The sequence below is a fragment of the Fundulus heteroclitus genome, chromosome 1 (genome assembly GCF_011125445.2).
Source record: "Fundulus heteroclitus isolate FHET01 chromosome 1, MU-UCD_Fhet_4.1, whole genome shotgun sequence".
In the NCBI taxonomy this organism is placed as follows: Eukaryota; Metazoa; Chordata; class Actinopteri; order Cyprinodontiformes; family Fundulidae; genus Fundulus; species Fundulus heteroclitus.
Genome location: NC_046361.1, coordinates 40,642,057 through 40,667,046, shown reverse-complemented (window position 1 = coordinate 40,667,046; position 24,990 = coordinate 40,642,057). Strand labels below are relative to the sequence as shown.

Below are 24,990 nucleotides of genomic sequence, written 5' to 3'. Positions count from 1 at the left end.
CACAGTGCTGGCCCCCGTCCTCTTCACCCTATATACCTCAGACTTTTTTTTACAACTCCGAGCTGTGTCACATACAGAAGTACGCAGATGACACAGCCATTGTGGGGTGTTTCAGGGACAACAGAGAGGAGGAGTACAGGAGTCTGGTGGGGGACTTTGCCACCTAGTGCCGCACCAACCACCTGAAGCTCAACATCTCTAAGATGAAGGAGCTGGTCATAGATCTTGGGTGGAATGGACCAAAGACTAAACCGGTACTACTGGAGGGGGCTGAGGTGGAGGCTGTGGACTCATACAAATACCTTGGGGTGTGGTTGGACAATAAACTGGACTGGTCAACACACACCAACCACCTGCATACGAAGACACATAGCAGGATGTACTTCCAGAGGAGACTGAGGTCGTTCAACATCTGCAACAAGCTGTTGGAGATGTTCTACCAGTCTGTGGTTGCCAGTGTCCTCTTTTACATTGTGGTGTGCTGGGGGAGCAGCACATCCAAGAAGGACACCTCCAGACTGGACACACTGGTCAGACGAGCTGGCTCAGTGATTGGCAAGAAGCTGGACTCTCTGGGGACGGTGGCAGAGACAAGGACACTTAACAAACTGCTGGACATTATGGACAATGCCAGCCACCCTCTGCACACTGTCTTCACCACTCAGATGAGCCTGATCAGTGGGAGATTGCTCCTCCCCAAAATTAGGACTAACAGACTGCTGAACTCCTTTGTTCCTCAAGCCATCAAGCTGAACAACTCCTCACTTGGGGGAAGGAGGAGGTGATAGGAAGAGTGACAAGGGTCAGCACCCCCTCCTTTGCCATCTTCTGCAAAACAGTACCTATTGTCACTCAAGTGCAATATTCTTCTTTCTCACTGTGCAATAACACATGCCAACTACTGTGTAGTCTGGGTAATTTCTTTTAATTTATTTATCATATTACAGGACTTTACAACTTTTTAATGCTGTTTTTTATATAGTATTTTATTGTCTGTTGTATTTTATCTTTAATGTCTCTAATTCTGCCCTGTGTACTCTGTATACGCTACTGGAACCAGAATTTCCCTGAAGGAGCAATCCCAAGGGATAAATAAAGTTGAGTCTAAGTCTAAGTCCAGTGTCAGAAACAAACTTAGTGGAGGTGACAATACATTGAATAAAAGCCACTAACTCCACTACAAGTAACTCCATGGCTTCTCAGTCTGCTGGTCCAAAGTGGTCTGCTATCAGATTCCAAAACACGGAGGGAGACTGTTTTATTTTGTGACAGTGCAGTTCTGCCAGTGGCCTTCAGGGGCACTAAACCTGGAAGTTACAGGTATGACACCCCTCGTGGCCAAAAGTACACTGAGCTGCTTTAAATAGGCCACTGCAATTTTTTTCATCTCTTTCATGTTAAAATCCTTTATAGATAAAACTTAAACCTCACATACCAGTACAGATTTCACATGGGACGGGAACAAAATCTACTTTGCGATGATTTGTTAATGACACAAAAATGAAAGGTGACCAAAATAAATGTTGCTTTTAATTTTTGAAACTCCCAGGATAAATTACAGGGGTTAAACATTCAGAAAGTTGCATATATTTGCAACTTATGTTGACTACTGAAGGTAATACTGGCCTCATCCTTTGGAGTGAGGTGACACGGAAACCTGCTGGAGGGATGAAACACAGTGAAGCTTAAAATAATTAGGCATAAAGCAATATTTTATTTCACAGCATGTTCCTTTGGACTGAAATGATAGTATTATAATGGAGTGGTGCCGCCGGAGTCTCACCTTGAATCTGACAGAAAAACTTTGGTGGGAGTTAATAATTAAGGATAAGGCACCAGCATCAGTTTCAGCCAAACAATTAAATTTTCCTGTCTTAAAACCTCCGATAGATTAGATCTTATTTTAAAAACCACAATCCAGAAATAATTTTTCAAACTAATTGTGTTTATGGTTGTGAATGACAAGCCACCAAACTAGTAAAAAAGAATATTAGCAATAAAATGATATGACTGTAACAACACAGAATCATCAAATAAAACGTCAAACTGGATAATACAGGAAGATGTTAAATCCTGCTTGGCATTGCTGCCTGTCGCACCTCCTCTGGTGCCCATGGGTCAGCTGCAGGGTCGTCAGCCAGGAACCACCATTCACCAACGTTTCGCCCCTTTAATCCTGGAACGTCTCCTGGTGGCGGGGCAGTGACAGGGACGTCTCCCTGTCACCCCCTGCAGCTGAAAGATGTTATTCCCTGCAACTGTTGTCTGGGAGTTAGGTGTTATTCCCCCAGGTTCTGTCCTTCCTCCGCAGCCAGAGCCAAAAGCTCCCTTTCTCCGCCTCCTCAGCCAGTTCCTTTGTTGTCTTCCTCAGCCTACCTCCCGTGACTCCCACGTCTTTCAGGAGGCGTATGGTCGACAACCCCGTGAAGCCTCGGCATCCGACCTCCACTGGGTAGATGGTAGTCTTCCAACCTGCCTCCCGGCACTCAGCAGGCAACTCTGAGTACTTAGCCTTCTTTCGCTCAAAGGCAGCTTCGATCCCTTCCTCCATTGGCACCGTGAGCTCAATGAGGGCTGCCGCTCTTGCCTTTACGGACCACGCCACAATGTCTGGTCGGAGAGATGTGGTGGTAATTTCTGTGGGAAACTGAAGCTTCCTGTCCAGGTCAACCTTCATGCTCCACTCCTGGCCAGCAGTGAAGGGCCTTGTTGTTTCTCTTTGCTTGAAGCTTCTGATTCCTCCTTTCGCGACAAAGATGGTGGGTCCTCTGCCGGCGGTGGTGTTCTGCTACCCTGTCTGCGCTCCTCCAGCACTTTGGCTAGCTTTCTCAAAACCTGGTCATGGCGCCATCTATATCGGCCCTGTGAGAGGGCCACTTTGCAGCTTGACAAGATGTGCTGGAGGCTTGCGTTGGAAGCATTGCAGAGTGCACAATATTCCTCATTTCCGAACCACTGGTGAAGGTTTCGAGGACAGGGAAGCGTGTCGTATGTTGAGCGGATAAGGAAGCTGAGTCTTGCCTGTGGGATCTTCCACAAGTCTGACCAACTGATGTTCCTGGTTGAGATTCCCTCCCAGGTTGTCCAGCTTCCTTGCCGTCCCTGAGACACAGCCTTGATCTTGTAGCGGTCTTCCTCCATCCTCGTCACCTCCGCCACCACCTTTTCCTTTCTTTCCTTGCGGTGGGCCTTGAACCAGAAGCGTGGTGCTTCTCCCCATCCTAGGCCTGCCCCTTCTACCTGCACTCTGCCCACAATCTCCTTGTGCTGCAGCCGGCTTACAGCTTGGTCGACCTCGGTCTGGGCGTTCCACTTGCGGCCAGTCAGGACCCTGGCGTTAGCATTCCTAACCGACTCATCTGTGGACTCCCGAAGCTTGAGCACCAACCTGGTCTTTTCTTGCCTGTAGCCCAGCTGTAGCGATCTTAGAGGTAGCTGGAGCATGTTCCTCCCAAATAGGCCGGCTTCAGAGAGGCACCGTGGCAGCCCCAACCACTTTCGGATGAATGAGTTGGCTTTCCCATCCATCCTACTCACGGTTGATGAGGGGATCTCACTCATTTTCAGGGGCCACAGCAGCCTCTGGTAGAGGGTAAATTGGTAACACCAGACCTTGTATTTGCCCGGGAGTTGGCTTTAGTCAATTCTCTTCAGGCCATCAGAGAGCTGCTTCATAACGGTTTTCCCCATTTGCTTGTCAGAAAGCTCGGCAGTGTACTGCCTTCCAAGGCTTTTGGTGGGCTGCTCTGCAAGGAGTGGGATCTTTTCTCCCCCGACGACGAAGGTGGTGTTGTCGTTCCGGGCTCCTCTCCTGAGTGACAGGCTACGGGACTTGGAGGGCTTGATCTTCATCCTTGCCCATGACATCAGCTCATCAATCCTCAACAGTCTTGCTGTGCATGGTGCTGTCTGAAGGAGGGTGGTGACGTCGTCCATGTAGCTCCTTAGCGGGGGAAGCCTCTGGCCAGTTGGCAGTTTGATTCCTCCTGCCATTTGCCTTTCACCGATGAGGATTATTTCAAACGCTGCTACAAACAGTGTAGGCGAAATGGCTCACCCCATCACTATTCCGACTTCAAGCCGCTGCCATCCAGTAGTGAAGTCCAGGGCAGAGAAGCACATCTGCAGGTTGTTAAAGTAACTTTCTACCATGCTTCTAATGCAAGTGGGCATGTGGAAGAACTCCATGGCGTAGATGATCAGCTGGTGTGGGACAGATCCATATGCATTGGCCAGGTCAAGCCAGATGACGTGCAGGTCAGTCTTGTCCCGCTTAGCCCTCTGGATCTGGTCCCAGATCATTGTGGAGTGCTCCACACATCCTGGGATCCCTGGCACCCCTGCCTTCTGGCAGTTGGTGTCGATGTATTTGTTCTGGAGCAGGTAGGTCGTCATCCTTCTGGCTAGTACTGAGAAAAATATCTTTCCCTCTACATTTAGAAGGGCGATGTTACGGAACTGCCCAATATCCTTGGAGTTTGTTTCCTTGGGAATGAAAACCGCTACCGCTCTTTGCCACTCGGCTGGAATGAGTTGTTTTTTCCAGACAGTTCTCATTAGGTACCATAGTAACTCTAGTACCTTAGGGCAGTTCTTATAGAGCTTGTAGGGGACTCCATTGAGGCCTGGTGCAGAAGAAGATCTCGCCTTCTTCACAACTTGCCTAACCTTACTGAGCTTGGGAGGCATGGTGTTAAACTCAGTAGTTGGTTGTGCAGGCCGCGGTACGTATCCTGGTGTTCCTAAGGGGACATTCCTTTGTGGATCGCTGTACTGCTTTCTGACATGCTGTTCCAATTGCTCCCTGGTAGCTTCGAGCTTGCCAGTCTTCTTTTCCTCCAGCAGCTGTCTGGCATGCTTGAAGGGATCCTTGAAGAAGCTGGCTCGCTCTTTCTGTTTCCGCTTGTTGCGTTTTCGGATGCGTTCAGCTCTGCGAAGCATGGCTAGTCTTTTCCTGACCTCTTCCCATAAGGCTTTCAGCCCTTCTTTCTCCGCAAGAGTGGCCTTTCTCCAGCTTTTCCGGAGTTGGTGACGCTTTTGTTCCAGCTGGAGGATTTCCTTCTCTCTCCTTCCCTTCTCTCTTTGGATGGACCTCTGTCTGGAAACGATCTCTCCAAACCTGTCCTTGCAGGTCTGGTATATGATGTCCCCCATACAATTCAGCTTGGCCTCTGCCCCTCCTTGCAGTGACTCCTGTAGGGTCTTGATCAGGTCTGCGTCCAGTGCACACCATGCCTCTGCTTCACTTAAACTATTGTTGACATGGAATCAGTCAATTTTTTTCATGCTTTGATATTTTTATGCAAAACATTTAAAGACGCTGATGCACGTTTCACTGACAGTGAAAGACCTTCATGCAAATGAGTCATTTGAGAGGCAGCATGTAAATGAAGCCACTTTGAATTGATCAGATTTCTCAGCATGTATCAGGCTGAACGTGTAAAGCCTAAAATGCAAACAGTTTGCGTCTTCCTTTTGCATGTGCGTGACCACATTGTGATAAATAAATTCAGCAGCTGCAGCTCTGCAGTCACCATCTGAAGGAGCTGGAGGGAAAGATCCAGGATGGAGGTTTTTGAGTTCTTCACAGCTGTAACAGGCAAGTTTTAGACTTCAAACACTTTGTTTCATCATGTTGTTGTTTTCCTATTTAGGGTTAATTAAGATTTATCCTGATCTGGTATCCTGATCGGTCCATCAGGATACCAGAGCCACTGGGGAGCTTTTCATAGATCATGTTAATGTGATGATGCAGAAGCAGAGGAAACAGCAGGTCTGGCAGATTTATCAATGCAGTCATAGATCTAACAGCTCTGTAATGCCATCAAGCTCACCACACCTAAAAGTTTCATTTTCCCACTTTAAATCAGAATAATTAGCTGGTTGAAGCTTTGTTCTCAAACAACATTTGAGTAAATCTATGAAAACTACAGCCAGAGAAGATACGTTTTCATTTTGAGCTGTTTTATCTTTTATACATTGCTGAAAAATACCATCTGCTGAAAGCTGGTGGTGACAGAGAAAAGACAGTGACCTGCTCAGGGACAGGATTTACAGAACAGGTCAAGGTTTGTCAGAGAAAAAAGAACAAAATCTTTGAGCTGTTGGGGAGGCCGGTCTGATGTTTTTTCAAAATAATCTTTTGATAAAATATTTTTGTGTAAACTGTGCATAAAATAATCTTTTTAACATAGAAATGTCTTGACTGAGGAACTTCCCATCAGGCGCATCAATTTTATTTACATAAAGGCAAGGCAAATTTACTTGTATAGCACATTTCAGTACAGAGACAATGCAAAGTGCTTTACATGATTAAAATATAGGAAAATAAAACAGAATAAAAGCATGTTGGAATAAAATGTAGAAACAAAATAAAACATAGAAAAATAGAAACTAAAAGCAAATATTAAAAACAGTTGGACTACAAAGTTGAACTAATGATGTTTCAGTAAAACAGTTTACCTAGAACAGTCGAAGGCAATCCTAAACAAATGTGTTTATAATCTTGATTTAAAGGAACTCAGGCTTTCAGCACTTTTACAGTTTTCTGGGAGTTTGTTCCAGATCAGTGGAGCATAGGAACTAAATGCTGCTTCTCCATGTCTGGTTCTGGTTCTGGTTCGGGTTCTGCAGAGCAGGCTGGAGCCAGAAGACCTGAGTGGTCTTCTGGCTCCACGCTGACAGCTTCTGGCTCCACGCTGAAGACGCTGAAATCTGGCTCACGCTCCACGCTTATCCCAACAGGGATAAGCGTGTAGGAAAATTAATGGATGGATGGATGGATGGATGGATGGATGTATCAGCACTGAGATCTAACAGGACAAGTATAGACACAAGTCCATTATCTGAGGCCATGAGAATATCCTTGGTGACCTTCACCAGAGCTGTTTCAGTGCTATGATGAGCTCTGAAGCCTGACTGAAACTCCTCAAGTAGGTCATTGCTTTGTTAATGTTCACAAAGTTGATTATCAACTACTTTATCAAGAATTTTAGATAAGAAAAGAAGATTAGATATAGGTCTGTAGTTTACTAACTCATCTTGATCAAGAGATGGTTTCTTAAGTAAAGGTTTAATAACAGCTACTTTAAAAGCCTGTGGTACATATCTATTTATTGCTGATGACGAGGTAATCATGTTTGGGAGGATGCCAATGACTGTTTTTCCAGATCAGGTAGGATTCCTCTAGATGTGTAGAACACCATTTTCTCTCCAATTCCCTAACATTGTGTTTCAAAGAACGTAGCTCTAAATTAAACCAGGGAGCCAGCTTCCTGTGAATAATCACCTTCTTTTTCAAGGGTGCTTGGTTGTCTAATGTAAAACGCCATGAGGAAGTGACACCATCAACAAAAGCATCAATTTGTGAATAGGAAGAAACAACATTGCTGCCATCTGCTGGGTAATTCTGTGATAGTGAGGAAATTAAAAAGGGGGCTTATGAAACCAGAAGTAGCAATGTACATACAATTTACATAAAACACAGCAGAACTAGTGTTAATCATTACCCTTTAATTTAACCACTAAACATAACACTATAATGATGAACAAAAAACTGAACATTGGCTTGCTGTTATTTTTGTAAAGATGAACATGTGGTAGTTCCTTGTCGATCACTGTTGTATTCAGTGGCTCATGAGGTCAGCTTCATGTTTTTATCAAGTATATTAATTGCACTTTCTCTGCTCTTTAATTGCACTTTCCCTGACAACCATTTGTAATGATCATTAACAACATGCTTCCAACCTCAATGCATTCATAATGTAAAACCCTGGAATGTTTCCAGAAGTAAAGGGCGTGCAGCTCCTTTCAGGTAAGGTGCGTTGTACTATTGAAAAATTTGTGATCGCTGATTGGTCAGTTTATAACGAGCCTCCAGATTGATTGACGGGTAGCATTACATTAATTGGGCAGAAAACCCTCCAATCTGGCAACACTGGTTGTACCACACTGACCTTTACTTTTCCCTAAGCTGTTGCACCTTACATACCTACACCCACAATCAGTTTACAAAGTGAAAATAGAAGTTATTAAAACTGATTATATAAATGTCAAAGCATTAGCAAAACCGAGGTATACATCATGTTTTTTCACATTTCACATCTTTCTAAGATGAATAAACATGAACACAAAAGTAAACAGTTTTTCATTTACAAAATCTTGTTTGTCTCAGTTTGAACAGAAGTTAAAAGACAACAGAGTGAAAGGAGACATCAAGCTAAGCTGGAGGAAACAACCAGGTGCAAAGATCTTCCAGGAAGAGGAATTATGAGCTTCAAACTCTCATGTTCTGGCCTGGCTGTCTGTGTAGCTGCCCTGAACTCGGTAATTAGGATCATCGGCTGCAGCTGCTCTCCTCTGCTACATGCTAATCAGCTCTACTCCTGTCACCTGTGTACGGGGTTTCTCCTAACAAGCTCCAGGGCTTTTTACTACATCAAACCTTAAAACAAAACAGTAAAATCATTTTAAATAAACCATTTGACTTTCTCTGCCTAACTCTGCCAAACCTGTCTGTGCTTCTGTTTCAGTTTGGTTCCCTTTGAAGCATCCAGTTGGAAGCAGTTGAAGCGGGGTGAAGGCTGGTTGTCTGAGCAGGAAATAAACTCAGTCAAATCCTCGCCTCGGACCGAGGGGCATGGATTGGTTAGCGCAGGGATCACCAACCTTTTTGAAACTGAGAGCTACATCATCGGTACTGTGTCATGTGAAGGGCTACCTGTACTGATCTTTGAACTACAAGAGTCCAAGCTCACCTTAACTTTACGTGATATAAATTAGTGTTTAATACTTTTGTCCTTTTATAATCTATGTAAACACAGGTATGATTAAAAAGGAAGAGCAACCGAATAAAATAATACTTTAGATGCAGCTCACTGGAGGATTCTGTTACTTTTTTGAATATGCTTGAGGGCACCACATATGGTCTTGGGGGGCTACCTGGTGCCTGCGGGAACCATGTTGGTGACTCCTTAGTTAGAGTTTGTACAGGCATTCATCTCCCACAGAAAACTATTTTTAAACCTCCTATTTGTGAATACATAATGTATTTAGTACTTTCAGGATAGAAGTACCATTTTACACAGTATTACAAAAAGCGTTTCTGAACAGGATAACCAACTATAGCTTTAATTTGCCGTTGTTATTGGCAAAATTGCAAATGGGGAGCAGCACCTAGGCCCAAAGTTCAGTGCACAACATGAAGATGCCAGTTTTTCCCGGTGCAGCACCTAAATACAGAGTGGTGGAAAGGGATTAAAATGTGTGGACTGGAAAGAGCAAGTGCATGGACTTTCGAATGCTCAAGAACTAACAGTCATGGAAAGTGGATATTTTGATAGGGGCTTCAGCTGGAGAAGCAAAGCAGCAGGTGAATGTTTTATAATGGTCTTCATTTAGATATTTTAAATACTCCATGAGGCCAAACTGTCTGTGCTCCCGTTTCACAAGCAAACATGAGGTTAAACCTGCCTCTTTCAATCATTAATTTAAGAATCAATTTAGTCACAGAGTAGCTCTAATCCACCTTCTAGCAATTAGCTTTGTTTAATACAGAACAGACTAAATCTGTGACCAGTTTAAGATAAGGCTGTGCAAGCAGCTTATAGTTAAGCCAGCTCAAACAGCATCATAGCCTGGGAGTAAGCCTTAAGTCTTGTCCATGAAACCGGCCCATCATGTATTATCAGGTGGTACAAAAACGTGACAAAATCAGATCAAAAGGGGCAGCTTAAAGTTGATTAAGTTTATTATGTTTAATATGGTATCATCTTGAAATGCTGATATGTATTCTGATCCTTTCTTTAATAAATAAGCGGAAAATGTAATTCTTGACACTTCTCTAAAATTGAATGAACATATTTTCTTTGTTTCTGGTGTTGCTCAAAGCGTGTGGATGGATGGTGTAGGATGTCCCGTTGGATCTTAAACCGAGTCAGATATTTAGTTCCTGCATATTCTAGAAACATTATAGAGTCCAAACGAGATAGAAATCTGACAAAAATACACCAGAGACACAGCAAGAACAAAAAAACAACTAATTTCAGAAATCTGTTTGTGAAGTTTTGTAGTTTTGTGATGAATGTTGTTTAGAGTCATAGAGTTAACATATTTTATCAAAAGTAAATTGGGTAAAATTAGAAGATCTTAGAGCTTCTGTCTTTCTCCCTCGCTTTAAGTGGATCAAAAGCTAAAACAAATCAGATTAGATCATAGTTTAATGTTTTTGGGTAACTTCTTATACCAAAGCGATTAAGCAGATGTTTTTCCTGCTTTCTGAAGCATCTTGTAAATAGTATGCAAATAAAAGTATTTTGAATACTTTGAAGTTTCTTGAACGGATTAGGTATTTGGAGTGATACTACGATGGGTTTGCATCCTCCGTTTGCATGTACGTGACAAGAACGATATAAATACAATAACCAGCAGCAGACCTGCAGTCCCAGACCGAAGGAGCAGAAGAAGAAAAACTGAAGCATAATGGAAATTCTTCAGCTCATCACAGCTGCATCATGTAAGTGTTTTATATTTAGCATAGCTTCTGATTTCATGTTCCCATTTCCCCAGTGAGCTGTCATGATGGCAGCTTTACTACAGCCTCCATTAAAATATGCAGCTGAAAGCAGGTAATTAAACCCACAGTAAAAACTTTATGTCTCGTCACACGTTTAAACAGACTAAACTTTTTCTGTTTTAGGCCAGTTAGGAGATTTATTTCTATCTGCTGAATATCAGAATAATTATAAATGTCTCTTAAATTACTCTCTTTAAATGCAGAAATAAATTTCCTTTACATGAAAGACTGGATTTCAAGCAAAAACTAAACTTGATTGTCATGATTTATAAAATCATCATAACAATAAAAATTGTATAAAACTGACATTATTGTAAAATATGAAACAGTCAGTCCAACTGGATTAATTAGACTTTATACTGTATTTTTGTGTATAAACAGGATGTTCTATAAAGCGCCTTCAGGCGACATGTAGAGTGAATTTCTGGTATATTAAGGAGCTGAATTAAACTGTATGATTTCGCTCATTATGGCCCATTTTCCCGACAGAACCAGTAGAACTGGGTCAGGCTGGATGTTCGGTGGTTCTGAAATCAGAGCCTTTCCAGAACTTTTAGCCACTTTTTAACTAACTTGGCGGCATTATTAAAGGCAGTGTCTCTGCGCCTGCTGTAACTTCCTGGGTGAAATCTTGAGATTCAGCTTTAATATTTCCACACATCGTTCTTCCATCTTGATGCCCTCTAGTTGGTGAAAAGCACTGCTAGCAGACTAGAACTAAAATACAAGGAACCAAAGTAAAGTAAATCCTTCACAAACACTCTGTCCAGTCATTTTGTGAGTTGTAATAACTGGATGTGGGACCCGTGAATAAGGCAGCAGCCAGAAAGACGCATCCACACCGTTGAAATCTTGGTTGTTGTTGAGGGAAATAATCATAACTGATTCCTCATCTACTTATTAAATAAAGGAAACTGTAATTCCAACAAGTTCCAGCACTTTATTGAGAACCAGGGCAGAGATAAAGATCTCCTCCTCACACCCTGCTAAATAGGTTGATTAGCAGACTTAGCTCAAATGTCTCAAATCCAAACATTTACAGTCTCACACAGAAAATAGGGAAGCGTTGACCTTGATTAACCGGGGGAGAGTGAACCCGTCTTCTTCCTGAGTACAGATGCTTACATGTTCTTAAAGAGATAGGTCTGGGGTGATTTTAGAACCCCAAGCTTTAATGTTTCCATCCACAGTTGTAAATGGCCAAATAAAACATAGAACTGATGCGTACTGAAGAGCCAAACTGTGACAATACTACATGTCTCCCTGTGGATCAACATGGCTATTACATATTTTTCAGAGACTGGGTTCTACAAGGCAAAGAACACATTAGTACTGGGGTTGAAGCATCAGGGTGTTTGTGCTTTGCTGCAGAAGACATCGGTCTGTGGACAACCCTGCTACAAGCTCCCCCTTTTCTCTCTACTAGCTCATACTGAGTTGCAGCATAAGGTTGAAGTAGCAGAGTAAGCTTGGATAAAAGTTTCATTGGCATTGTCCTTAAAGGTGCGTTTTTCTATGATGTCCCTTTGGCTAAATGAGTCACTGGAAATGATTTGTGATCTATGTTTGTGTGTGTCGGCTGTTTAACATGTTGAGTTATACCAAAGTGCGTCACACAGTACTCCCACAATTATTAAACAGTCGTAATCAACACAAACCACTAGGAGGTCATTAAGATCATTAAAAAAGTTTGATTTGGACTTCGGAGGCCTGTAAACATTCTGAGGGGTCTTTCATCCCATGTCTGCACAGGACCCGCTCCTCTCTCTCCCCAGCTTCAGCCAGCTTCCTCATAACACCTTTTGCTTTTGTTCTGCAGTTCAGAATCCTGGTTTACACCAAATCACGTTCATATCTGGAACACAGAACCTCCTATCAGAACAGTATTATGGCTGGACATTCCCACACTGTGTCTATGAGTGTATAGACCAGCTAAATGTGGAACATGAACCCAAGGATGAACACAACTCTCTTCCTGATGTCTTGGCTGATTTCTACAGATTTTTCCATCAGGTCACAGAAGGTGTTACCTTAAAAAACATTCACAGGTGTGTCTCAATTAAACTTAAATGTTATAAATTAGCCCTGCGATAGACTGGCGACCTGTCCGGGTGTACCCCGCCTCTCACCCATTGACAGCTGGAGATAAACACCAGCAGCCCTCATTACCCCACAAGGGATAAGCGTGTTAGAAAATGGATGGATAGTTATAAATTAACCTATAAAAACAAAACATCTTCATCTGGGTTGTTGCAGATTGTTTGAGGGCTTGGTATTCTCAGTGCATGAAACCTCTAACATGTAAAGAAAGGAAAGAAATTAGGCATTCAGCGATTAGCAATAGTTTAATTTGCCATAATAGGACAATTTTTCTATCTAAAGACAATAAACATTTATTTATCTGTGCATATTTACAGAACTTTCTGTGTCTGTGTTGCAGTGCTGTGTGCCGTCTCCTCTCTCCCTGAGCGTCAGCCTCGTTTTGTCAATGAACTGAAGACCTGGACCGAAGCTCAGAGTTTCTGCAGAGAAAAGTACACCGACCTGGTGACCATAAGCAGCATGGAGGACGTGACAGAGCTGAACAACATGGTCGATCTGAACACGATGGTCTACATGAACGGAAAATTCAGAACAGTAACTTCAGCTATTTTAGTCTGGTCTCTGGTCTAAATATTGTAATGAAGTAAACATTTGAAACAATAATAATTTATTTTCTTTTTTTCTTCTTTTTTAATGTTTTGAGATGGAGCCTTTAAAGGCAGAATTGTTTTATGTATTTATTTATTTAAATAGGAACTTAAGCTCCTTCTCATGATGGCAGATGAGTTTGCCAACACTAAAACTTTTGTTTGCAGCGAGCCTGGATTGGTTTGTTTGATGACGTGGACAGCTGGAGGTGGATCACCTCTGACACAAACATCTACAAAGACGGAGAAGCTCAGTTCACAAACTGGGAAGATGGTGAACCAAACAACTACGCAAGTAAACAAAACTGTGGAATGATACTGGAAAATGGAGTCTGGAACGACGAAGACTGTGAGAAATACTACAAAACAGTCTGCTATGATGCTCAAGGTAGGGGTGAGAGGTCAAACTGTAGATTGATGTGATGTGGCACTCTGCGTCTGATCATTATAAATCTGGGTCTGTTTCCATCTAATCGTTTCTGGAGGGACGTTTAGCAGACTTTTTAGAGCCGATTAGGTGAAGCGACACCTGGTGCCCGCCTACCAAAGGTTGGTTTTTATCACGATATCAAATTAAAATGTAAGCAGCATGCATCATGAGAAACCACAAGCTAAGCTAGTCAAGGCACTTCTTGCTGTTCTTCTTTCAAAGATGAAATCATGGATTCTGAATAAACAGATGTGATAGCACCACTTACGCATGTGTCCTCCGGTGCTGCCATGTTTATACTGGTGCAGCTGTTTCCTTTGCCACAGGGATTTTTTCCGCCTTAAACCATAAAACTGCAACGTGATTGGCCTTCTCCCGCCTCTAGGTTGAGGCCAATCGGCTGTTTGCTGTTTGAGAACAGCAAGCAGCAAGGCGCAAACTATTTCTGTCCAGAATACAATAATTTATTAAAAAATACTTCAAATTTAAATTAAAGTACTTTAGTCTATGCTGGTAATCTTCAACTAAAGATAAGCAAGATATTAACTGTAAAATCAACCTAAATCATTCTCATTTGATGGAAGAAACATTCCCTAAAAATAATTGGTCTTCTCCATCGACAAATGTCTTAGTCACGTTTTTCTCCTTTCTAACTTAGAGGTACGGTCCAGAACGACTTCGGCTCAGTGTGTGTCCGGTGTTTACTTCCTGGTTCCTCAGCCAATCACATGAGATTTCCCAGAGTTCCTAAAACAGACTTTTGGTATTTTATCTTGGCAAAACAGCAGCAGCCTACAAACATGGAAGCCAGTAAGAGAAACGGACCAGAAGTAGAACAGAATACAACATCACAGATCTGTGCTGTGGAAGTAAAGATTCAGTGGAGTTTCACAGCAGAAACGGACCGAGAAAATGGCGAGTCTCCGTTAAAGGCATTGTTTAGGTGTTGTTGCATTGTTAACCACTAGGTGTCATTATTACTTATTTTACTAAATAAGTAATAATGTAAATAATAATAATAATAATAATAATAATAATAATAAGTAAAAATGAAAAGAAAAAAACAGAACTTTAACTATAAAAAGTGACTAAAAGTGAACAAATGAGGATAAAACTGAAACCAATAACTAAACGATGCAGTGATATTATAGTTTAGTTTGAATATGGATGTTTAGGAACCAAGATGCATAATGAGTAATTACGAATGATAAGCGTCCAATAAGCATTGAACGTTGACAAAGAACATCAGCTGATATTCCAACAACCAGAACACAACGTAGAGCAGAAGAGAAATTAAACATTAATCTTTTATAAAATAATGGTTCAAAATTAATTTGCTAGCTTAGAAATCAATATAATATAATATAATATAATATAATATAATATAATATAATATAATATAATATAATATAATATAATATAATTAGGGCTGGGCAGGTTAACGCGTTAATTTCGCGTTAATTCGTTAATTCTATTAACGGCGATATTTTTTTTAACGCGCATTAACTCATGTTGCTCACATGCTTTCAGTCAGTGTCAGTCAGCACGCGCGCTGACAGCAGCGCGCTGTGTCACAGCAGCACTCTGCTGCTCCCCCTCCGCTCTCGTACATGGCTCAGCGGCGCCAGCCAATCAGCACGCAGGCTCAGCCTGGCCCGCCCACTCAGTTCTCACACAAACTCAACACACAAACAGCTGAGAGAGACCGCAGCAGCGGAAAAACATGAACAGGGGAAGTAGCACCATTTGGCTTTATTTTAATACCATAAATGAAATCAAGCTGTATGTTTTGTAAAAAGCTGGTTAATTTCAGTGGAAACACAACATATTTATCTAAGCACGTGAAAAAACATGAGCAAGAAAACGTCGAGCCACAGAAACGGAGAGAGGAGACGAAACTTCTGTCATTGCCCCGACAGACCAGACCCACAGACAGACGACTCTCACTGAGGCGTTTCAGTCCTCCATGGAACATCCAGGTAGATCAGTGGTCATCTTCAGCAGCAGTTCATGTTAACTTTCAAAGTAGATATTATCTATCATATGTTACTGGAGCCCACACAGAAAATGTAATTAAGACCTTGAAAGAACCAAGTACATATATTAAAAAGTGTTATTTAAGATAAGATAACATTAGCTAATTCTTTTTTTATCCCACGACGGGGAAATTTATAGGATTAAAGCAACAGGCAGGTGCACACAACACAGACAAAATTACAAAAGGATTGAAATATATAAGAGGTGGATTAGCGAAAAATTATTATTTAATTGTAATAATAAAATAAAAACCCAAAAGGTCAACAGTTTCATGATACATCAAGCTTAGGGACTGGCTAATATACAGCAGGTCAAAAAAGGCCATATTTTGGCTGCAGTGCTTGCTGTTCTCTTATGAAGAAAAGATCAACTAGTGCACTAAATTCAATAGATGGGTTGAAAATATCCTGTATAAAATAAGATAAGTGCTGCAAATGTTAAAACACTTTTGTTCATATGGCAGCAGAACATTAAAATAAAAGTGTTCTTTACACTACTTTTGAATTCATTCTTGGAGTTTGCTCATACAATGCGATTAATCATGATTAATCGGGCAAATTATGCGATTAATCGCGATTAAAGATTTTAATCGTTGCCCAGCCCTAAATATAATATAATATATAATATAATATAATATAATATAATATAATATAATATAATATAATATAATATAATATAATATAATATATTTGGACTATTGATTCTTAATGCTGTATTGACTAGTCATACTGAGGGATTGATTGACTGAACAGACAGATGGCACGGTGATGTCACACCTGGAATCAGCTGATCCAAAATGCTCCAGCAAGAGTTCTGATGAAAATCAACAAGAGGGATCATATTTCTCCAATTTTAGCTTCCCTTCATTGGCTTCCTGTTAAATCAAGAATAGATTTTAAAATTCTTCTTCTCACGTATAAAGCCCTTAATAATCAAGCTCCATCATATATCAGAGCTCTGATTACCCCGTATGTTCCTAACAGAGCACTTCGCTCTCAGACTGCAGGTCTGCTGGTGGTTCCTAGAGTCTCTAAAAGTAGAATGGGAGGCAGATCCTTTAGCTATCAGGCTCCTCTCCTGTGGAACCAACTCCCAGTTTTGGTCCGTGAGGCAGACACCCCGTCTACTTTTAAGACTAATGTTAAAACTTTCCTTTTGACAAAGCTTCTAGTCAGAGTAGCTCATGTTACTCTGAGCTACCTCTATAGTTATGCTGCTATAGGCTAAGGCTACTGGAGTATATCAGGATCTAATTTTCTCACTCTATAGAGTTCAACTGTTCTTTAATTATGCATTACGTGTTGTCATTTCTGCTTTAACTTTCTGTTCTCTCCCTTTTATCTTCATAGTAGGTACACCTGGTCTGACGTCCTGTTAACTGTGACATCATCCAGGGAAGACAGATCACCCGCTATTGCCATCTAATGTAAAACAGATTACTGGGTCAATGTGAGCTTCTGTGCTTTCTGTGTCTCTGCTCTGTCTTCTGTAACCCCCAGTTGGTGGAGGCAGATGACCGTTCAGACTGAGCCCGGTTCTGGTTCTGCTGGAGGTTTTCCTTCCCGTTAATGGGTGGTTTTTCTTTCCACTGTCGCTTCATGCTTGCTCAGTATGAGAGATTGCTGCAAAGCCATGGACAATGCAGACGACTCTCCCTGTAGTTCTACGCTTCTTCAGGAGTGAATGCTGCTTGTCGGGACTTTGAAGCAATCAACTGGTTCCCTTATATAGGACATTTTTTACCAATCTGTATAATATGATTGATTTTGACTTTGTAAAGTGCCTCGAGATGACATGTTTCATGAATTGGCGCTATATAAATAAAATTTAATTAAATTTAATTGAATTTAACTCAGTTAGCAGCAAAACAACGGCAGTTAGACTCAAATACAGCTGCAGATGACTTTAACAAGAATAGACTGAAACAACAACTCAGCATTTCAGGAAGACATCCATTTCTAACAGAAATTAGCTCAATGTTTAGAGAAAGTTGCTTTATTGTCTGATACTAATACTCAGTGGAGGCTGGCCCATAGGGGGCGCTCGGGCGCTGCCATCCCTAGATGTGGAGGGGAAAAGTTACATTATATATGGATTTTAAAAGCATTATTAATGTCAGTTTTTACTTAACAGTACGTGGCTACATGTAATAAGAATTATTAAAACACTTCTACTAATTGACTCTACCAATTGACATTTAACAGTGCATTTCCACCAACAGAACGTATCATTTCTCTTCTTCTACACTTGTGGGGCTGTCACTCAAAGCGCCCCACAATTTTAGCGAAATAACCAATCGTATACTGTTGTTAGGGAACATTTATATATATTTGGCCAATCAGCATCGCCAGAATGAATGGGTTTGGGGCTCCTGGAGTCTTTACCCTTGCTGCACAGTGATAGATGCACTTCACGTGTGACGTCACGAGCTACATCCGCACTACATGCGGGTCACGGTGGTCGGCAAACACAGTACTGTTTTCATCTACCAGCGTGACAAAACGGGTGATTTAGACCTTACTTTTAGTTTATTTTTGGAATCTAAACAATGCCTATGACTTGTTGTGCTCCCGGTTGCACACAGAGGCATTCCAAATCGTCGGATGTACGTTTCTTTCGTTTACCGAAGGACGAAGAAAGAAATGGATAATTTCAATGAAAAGAGCGCAGGCAGACAATCCCAATGGACTGTGGGAGCCGTCATACCACGACAGAATTTGCAGTCTACACTTCATCTCCGGTAAATACAACTTAATTTTGCACTGGTCATTGTTCTACTTAAATCATTATATAAATAAAAAAATAGGATATATATTTAGGTCAAGACGTAAACGTTCGTTTCGTAATAATATATGTACATGTACAATGTATGCAAACCCTCTGACATGAGTCTGTGAAAAGGATTAAAAAGACAAAAACACCAAAATAATCCTTTGTGAACAATGTTTTTTCATTAATTAAATGCTTATTGTGGAATCGTAGTAATTTTCCGACTTTTAATTTGAATACATGTACTGGGTTAGGCAGGGAAATCTATTTCACCAGCCCCACCAAGACTTTTTTTCACCAGCCGCCACTGCTGATACCTCATTTTGTATCAAATAAATCAGCAGATCAGCTTCAATGAACAAAAAAGCAAAGAGTCTTTGGAGGTCAAAGGTCAAATTGTCCTACAGTTTCATAGATTCTACCAGAGAGATGATTGAAGGGTCAAACTGACTTTATCTGCTGTATAATTTCAGGGCAGGATGCTTCATTTATCTTCATCAACCAAAGTATGACCTGGGCTGAAGCTCTGAGCTACTGCAGAGAGCATCACACAGACCTGGCCAGTGTGGGAAACACGACGGAGAATGAGGAGATAAAGGCGGTGATACAAGCAGGAGGAGAGCCTGGAGCCTGGATCGGTCTTTACAGATTCTCCTGGACGTGGGTGGATGGTAGCATCTTCTCATTTCAACACTGGAGATCAGGAGAACCTAACGGAGCAACTGAGAACTGTGTATTAGCAGTGATGGAAGACGGAGGAAAATGGCAGGACTTGTCTTGTGACTCAAAATTTCCTTTTTTCTGCTATGGTGGTAAGCCTGGATTCAGCTGCTCTAAAGGTTTTTCTCAGCAAAATTATAAATTTTCATCCATTGCTCTCACACGTTGTTTCTATTTAAATATATGAGGTAGACTTTAGATCTTTCTGTACATTTAAAATGCATTGATTACATATTTCTCTGTATAAAATTAATCTGTTTGTCCTGTAAAGCGTCAAGAGAAGACATTTGTCACAAATTTGCAAATTAAATTTTAGACTTTCTTAGAGTCTAAATTCTGAAAACCTACCTAAAATTGAGTAATTTTTGATACCAGTTTGTTTCTTAAAGTTCCAGTTTCAAAGCAGGCGGTGAAGGTGAAGCTGGTGAAGACCTCCTCCCTGGACCTCAGTGACCCTGCTGTGGCTGAAGCGCTGCTGAAGCAGGTAACCATGTTAGTTTCACCACTAGTCCTCTGATTTATGTGATCCTTCTTCACCTTTGTCCACATTAATACCATTCTAAGAGATGACATTAGAACCAGAACCTCTGGAGGATGTTTTACAGACATGGACATCATGATAGGTTTGTGCTTTTAATTATTTATTTTAATTATTTTGTTCCAGGTTGAGATGATCATACAACTGCATTGTTTAAAACAACAATAATTTATTCAATACAGGATCAATACTTTGAATAAAAGCTCAAATGTCTACATACATTTTTATTATTAATTGGATAAATGTTGCTCAGCGCATTGCACCTCATCCATAAATTGTTTTTAGGCATCAACTTTCTACTGGTGTCATTCTGGCTGGATGGTTCCATGTTGTATTGACAGAATGGGTAACTGTGGCTGGGTGTTACAGGCCTCCATCCAAAAGTCCAGATAAATCTACCTTGATTCACTTGATCTCAACTAATGTGCCTCATAAATTCTCTTCCTTGGGTGTCTTCTGTAATGACCTAAGTGATCATTGTGTGGTTGCTGCATGTAGAAGCACTAGCATTCCAAAATGCAAACCCCGTATCGTTTGCAGAAGGAATCTTAAAATTTTTATTGAGCAAGCCTTTCATCATGATTTATCTATGGTGAACTAGGATATATATAAATCTAATTCCAGATAGCTTGGACTTTTTTCAGAGACATTTTCATGCAACTTATAAACAAACATGAACCTTTGAAGAAATTCAGGGTGAAGGGGCGAGAATATCCCTGGTTTTCTCCAGATCTGGCAAATGGCATTCATGAGCGTAATAAAGAATGGGACAAGGCAAGACAAAGTAAGTCTGCCAATGATTGGTCATTTTTTACACAGCTTCGAAATAAATTCACTTTTCTTATTAAAATTGCAAAAGCAGAATTCTTTTTGTCTGTGACCACTGAAAACCTCAATGATCCACAGAAATTCTGGAAAGTGATCACATTTCTGTCTTTTAATAAAAACTCACAGACTCTTCCAACATTTGTACTTAAAGACTCGGTCCATTTTTATGATCGAAGTAAAATCTTGAATTGTTTTAACCAGCATTTTTCATTGTCTGGTTCTCTATTTGATTCAAAAAGGGACATCTACCAAGAATATTTGTACAGAATTGCCAATGTTTTATGGAAATCCTTTTAATTTAGCTACTTTTACTTGTCGCAAAGTGCATAAAGCTTTAAGAACATTAGACAGAAAGCCCCCTGGGCCTGACTTGATTGAGCCTTACTTCCTAAAACTGCCCATTATTTTTAATCTTTCAATTAAAAACAAGGACATTCCATCTATTTGGAAATCTGATTTTGTCCTTTCTTTATTAAAAGGAGGTGATCCATCAGTTCTTACCAATTATAGGCCAGTTTCAAATGTATGTGTTTTATCCAAAATTCTGTAGTCTCTTGTTTGTGATCAATTGAAAGAGTTCCTCCAATCAAATGAAATCCTTTCTAAATATCAATCAGGTTTCAGAAAAAACACAGCACTATCTCTGCTTCTATGAAGGTGGTAAATTATATAATTGTAGCACTTGATAAAAAACGGTACTGTGCTTCACTCTTTATTGATCTTTCAAAAGCTTTTGACACTGTAGACTATCCTATTTTAAAACGCAGACTACTTTTCATTGGATTGTCAGAGCATGTGGTTGTTTGCTTTTCAAACTATTTGGAAAACAGGTCCCAGTGTATAAAATGTGAGGGTCTTTGTTCGGAATTGGTGAATGTTCACAAGGGTGTGCCACAAGGATCTGTTTTAGGGCCCCTCTTATTTATCTTGTAGATCAACAATGTTGAACAAAATTTCTCTGATGCTAATATGCTTTTTTTATGCTGATGATAAAATTATTTATTGCTTTGGGTCATCTCTTGAACAGGCTATTAATTCCCTACAGAAAGGCTTTGTTGCTGTACAGTATTCATTTATTAACCCTAAATTATTTCTTAATGCTAACACGACAAAGTTAATGTTATTTTCAAATCACAAGAAGGTTCCTCAAACTCTACCAGTAGTGTCCACTCTGGAGAGGAATGTCATTGAAGTGGTACATGAGTATAAATACCTTGGAATTGTAATCGATGACTCCCCCACTTTCAAACCTTTTATTGATAAACTTGTGAAGAAATTAAAACTTAAATTGAGTTTCTTCTTTCGTAATAACAAATGTTTTTCTTTTGGAGTAAAAAATATTGTCTCTGCTACGTTTTTATCGGTCTTAGATTATGGTGACCTTTTTATAAGAATGGTAGTTCTTCATGTCTTCAAATGTTGAACACTGTTTACCATGCTTCATTAAGGTTCATCACAAACTGTAGAGCCATGACACATCACTGTGATCTGTACTCTCAGGTGGGATGGCCTTCTCTCTCTACGAGGAGGGAGTGTCAGGTACACTTTGATTTACAAGGCCCTTCTCAGATTACTGCCCTCTTACATTTGTACCTTAGTTACACAGAAAAGCGTGGCCTCTTATGCCCTGAGATCCAACGATCAGCTGTTGCTCACGGTTCCTTTTGCTCGCACAGAGCTAGGGAAGAAAGCCTTTAGCTCCTTGTGCGTGGAATTTTTTACAAAGAGACTGGAAGTTGACTGAGTTTTTTTATCCTTAAATGCTTTTAAGTTGAAAGTTAAAGAATTTGAAACGGCCTCAATTATCTGTTTTCTTTGATATGTTTTTTTTGTTTTGTTTGTGTGTGTGACGGATGACTTTTAGGTATTACTTCCTGATGTTCATGTGGCGTCCCAGCTTTGTAAGTTTGATCAACGATAATAACTTGGTTATTAATTGCCTTTGGTACTGCTTAATAATTCCTAAATGCAGCATAAATACTTATTTATTGGGTCTTGAAAGTCACCCTGCTCAGAAAAACTGTTCAAAAAGAAAAAAAAGAGGAAAAAAAGGAAAAAAAGAAAAAAAAGGGGAAAAAAAAGAAAAAAAGAGAAGAAACCCCCCCCCCCAAAAAAAACAACTGTTTAAACCAATCATTAAAGTCCAGACTTTGTGTGATGCAGAGACCTGAAACAGAGCTTCCAGTAATTTCAGGGAGATCCTTTGTTGAACTTTGAGAATATATTGCTGTTTTTTTGTGTCCCAGTTGGAACAGAAGCTGAAGGACAGTGGAGTGGATGGAGAAGTAAAGCTGAGCTGGAGGAGCCAACCAGATGGGCAGATCTTCCACAAGGACCAATAAGCTTCAAACAGGAAGACTTGTCTCCTTAAAATACATCCTGTCCTTTATTCTTTATTAATCTGTTTATCTTTTATTTAATGATCAGAATCCTCTTAAAGGAAGCAAGTAGTATATTTGATATATGTGTGACGTAATTTAAAAATCACTTTAGTTGTTGCTCTGCAGAGGGAGACGATCTGTGTAGCTGAATATACGAATAAAACACGACAAACACTAGAAACTGGTATTTTTGTGATTTATTTATTAGTTTTACTATTATAGTTTGTTTTTGTCAAAACCATGATCGTAATCAAACATGTGAGTTTTCAGGTAACCCTAGCAAGTGAAGTCCTGAAACTTTCAGGATGGTAACTACAGACAGAAGAACAAGTCGCAACTTCAGAAAACACTTTCAGAAAGAAGCAAAGAAAACATTTTTGTTTTTCAAGAGATCCCTTCCTGTACACAACGTGTCAAACTCAAGGCCCACAGATAAAATCCAACCCACCAAGGCAATTTATCTGGCCCTCAAGAGCCAAAAAAGGCCTGACATGTCATAAAGTAAAGGCATATATCCCATTAAAGGTATACTATGCAACCGGCGTTGATTTTCCAGCGAGGCTCCCCCCAGAGGGCGAAAGTAAAAGTGCACTGTCATAAAGATGCTCAGCTGTTCTCCTGGTTTCTCCGTCAAGCCAGGCGCGGTTGTTTTGAGCTTAGCAGACAGGCGAACACAACGAATACAAAAATCGAAAAAACGGCAGTACAAACAATGACTAACACAGTGAAGGTATGAACATGCACACAGAGAGAGAAAAACCATTCCAATGCAGTGTTTCCCTTAGAAATTTGCTTACCAGTTGACCGGCGGAGCGGGGGAGAGAGAGACGAGCTTTGCGCCGATGACCGGCTGAGCGGAGCGGGGGGGGGGGGCAAGTTTTGCACGCATATCGAGTTAGTTTTATTTTTTTATTATTATTTTTTTGGAATGTCGGCGAGGCGGTAGCATGAGGGAAACCCTACAATGTTACTAACAATCGCATCAGCAGAAACGCGAGGTCCGCGTCAGCCTTGCAGCGTTCTTTTTCTTTTAGCTCTCGCCATTCTGAAAAAGCTTGCCCGATGTTCACCCGTGTACGACTCCTCTCTCTGTCCAGAGCCTTTTTGCTCATTCTTGCCTGCTCAGACATGGGCTTTTGCTGTTTTGTCGCTGGTTCCGCCATGATAACTGCACAAATATCGCCACTGCGCTACCAACGAGCACACCTTTCACTGCGGGCGTGTAGCAGTTCTCGCCGTAAAGAAAGACCGACTCTCGCGATGCACACCAGACTTCTGAGCCTGTGTGTGCGGGCCGAGGGCTCCTGCAATTGCAAGTACGGTATTTCCCCCACAGACCACCAGGGCGGCCGAGAAAACCTTTGTTCGATCTGAAATGACTCATTTAATCATCCAAAACGGTATGGAGCACATTAATTAACTGAAAAATGTTGCATAGTATGCCTTTAAAGTGTATAAAGTGGCTAAAATTGAGCCTCCTGTAGCAAATGTTGATTTTTTTTAACTGTGTAGTAACAGCATCCTGCCACTAGATGTCAGCTTTTCCACAAAACATTAAAACAACCCAGAAATGTCCAAAAACAGAAAAAGTGATGCATAATGATGAGTTTAAAGGGTAACTCACCCCAACATCAACTTTTGCAGACAAACAATTTAAGTTGGACCTAAGGGTGCTACTTACTTTCAGAAATAAACAAAGTAAAAACAATTTATTCAAAGAGATTCCTTCCTATACACTCTTTATAGTGAAATGTGATTGGCTCAGAGAACAGGAGGCTTGAAAACTGAGGACTGCAATCAAACCCTTTTATGAAGGAAGTCTTGTTACATCTGATTTAATTTCATTTGACCCAGGGAGATTATTCACTGGATCAAAAGTCTGACCCATCACTGTCCATAATTGTCCTTGGACATCTGGACTGAAATGGACTTGAATCTGGTCTAAAGGTGAAACTAAAATGTATAAATGTTTGATAAATACAACATTTTTTGTCAACAAGTGCAGATTATTTTAGATCTTTGTT

General features: G+C 40.7%; 1 protein-coding gene across 1 annotated transcript; it reads left to right on the top strand.

Moving 5' to 3' along the window:
- The first annotated feature begins 10,426 nt into the window (after positions 1–10,426).
- On the top strand, positions 10,427–23,086 carry LOC118564559 (macrophage mannose receptor 1-like). The gene is made up of 6 exons (XM_036143115.1): positions 10,427–10,513; positions 13,014–13,210; positions 13,432–13,651; positions 18,973–19,311; positions 19,609–19,703; positions 22,832–23,086. Exons 1-6 carry the CDS (start codon positions 10,480–10,482, stop codon positions 22,925–22,927), a joined length of 981 nt encoding a protein of 326 aa, XP_035999008.1. The 5' UTR covers positions 10,427–10,479; the 3' UTR covers positions 22,928–23,086.
- The last annotated feature ends 1,904 nt before the right edge of the window (positions 23,087–24,990 follow it).

Bases quoted from the DNA above. Each gene is read 5' to 3' on its own strand.
- LOC118564559 (XM_036143115.1), top strand. From the start codon at position 10,480: ATGGAAATTCTTCAGCTCATCACAGCTGCATCAT. The intron at 13,652-18,972 runs GTAGGGGTGAGA...GTATAATTTCAG, and splicing joins AGTCTGCTATGATGCTCAAG to GGCAGGATGCTTCATTTATC. The intron at 19,312-19,608 runs GTAAGCCTGGAT...TGTTTCTTAAAG, and splicing joins TCCTTTTTTCTGCTATGGTG to TTCCAGTTTCAAAGCAGGCG.